The 1,363-nt window shown below is 52.0% G+C and overlaps 1 protein-coding gene across 1 annotated transcript in view; it reads left to right on the forward strand.

Annotated features, from left to right (window-relative positions):
• Window positions 1–43: 43 nt before the first annotated feature.
• The window catches only part of CCDC50 (coiled-coil domain containing 50), a gene marked incomplete at its 5' end in the record, with an annotated part of 39,061 nt that continues 37,741 nt past the window's right edge, over window positions 44–1,363 (forward strand). The window contains one exon of the mRNA XM_015417035.1: window positions 44–106. Within this exon, the coding sequence (XP_015272521.1) occupies window positions 44–106 (63 nt within the window). The remainder of the gene's footprint in view (window positions 107–1,363) is intronic.

Here is a 1,363-nt window from a genome sequence, read left to right on the forward strand (position 1 = left end):
CTTCTCCTGACTCAGCCACCCACTCTCTGCTTTGCTCCTGCAGTTTGCCGGGACTTCGCCATCCTGGAGGATCACACATTGGCCCACAGCCTGCAAGAACAAGAAAGTAAGTCCCGTCAAGCAACGGAAGCTGGATTTGACTGCCTGTGGCGAGTGATGCTCGTTGTCATAATTCCTTGTGCTCTGCAGAATTCCAGTTTAGCCTATCATGAGGAGGTGCATGCAGGGCACCGATCCCCCATGCATGGGCCCCGGGCAAGCTGCCGTGGGCCTTTCCGTATTCCCTCCAAGTGTAGCTCTGCGGTCTAAGGGGTTGGTTTAAAAAAAACAAACATCAAAATGTTTAGCTTCCCAAGGAGCTGTGTTCTGTCCTGACCTTAGAACTCTGCATTAGAGACATTGCCTTGTCTCTTAAGACTAGATGAGAGAAAAGTAGGCCTTCATGTGCAAAAACCATAGTGCTGCAGTGCCATGTGCGCCGTGGGTGCGGATTTCCACAAGAATAATTTTTCGGGGCGCTAAATGCAATTGCGGATTTCCTCATTGGCGCTTTTTGGGATTTTTCCTTCTCCGAGAGGAATGGCCAAGGGTTTGTGTTTGTGGGAGGGGCTGTGGCTTAGTGGAAAAGCCTCTGCTTGGCATGCAGAAGGTCCCAGGTTCAGTCCCCGGCATCTCCAGTTAAAAGAACCGGGCAGGAGGTGATGTGAAAGACCTCCGCCTGAGAGCCTGGAGAGCTGTAAAGAGAGGCTGTGGCTTAGCAGTAGAGCACCAGCTTTGTATGCAGAAAGTCCCAAGTTCCATCCCCGGCATCTCCAGTTAAAGGATATGGCAGTAGGCAATGTGAAAGACCTCTGCCTGAGATCCTGGAGAGCTGTAAAGAGGGGCTGTGGCTCAGTGGCAGAGCATCTGCCCGGCATGCAGAAGGTCCGAGGTTCAATCCCCGGCATCTACAGTTGAAAAGGACCAGGCAGCAGGTGATGGGAGAGACCTTTCCTGAGACCCTGGAGAGCTGTAAAGAGGGGCTGTGGCTCAGTGGCAGAGCATCTGCCCGGCATGCAGAAGGTCCGAGGTTCAATCCCCGGCATCTACAGTTGAAAAGGACCAGGCAGCAGGTGATGGGAGAGACCTTTCCTGAGACCCTGGAGAGCTGTAAAGAGGGGCTGGGGCTCAGTGGTAGAAAGTGTTCCCTCTAAGCTGTGGAGTCTTGTGAGCAAAAATTGAGCTACTGGCATTAAAGTTGTGAGCCAGCGATTTGGCTACTGCATAAACCAGTTTGCTCTGGAGCCATCTTTCCTGAGCTAAGACAAAAATGTGTGAGCTGGGGGCTAAAAAACTGTGAGCTAGCTCACACTAACTCAGTTTA

Source organism: Gekko japonicus, unplaced genomic scaffold (assembly GCF_001447785.1).
Source record: "Gekko japonicus isolate JY-2015 unplaced genomic scaffold, Gekko_japonicus_V1.1 scaffold3352, whole genome shotgun sequence".
Taxonomy (NCBI): Eukaryota; Metazoa; Chordata; class Lepidosauria; order Squamata; family Gekkonidae; genus Gekko; species Gekko japonicus.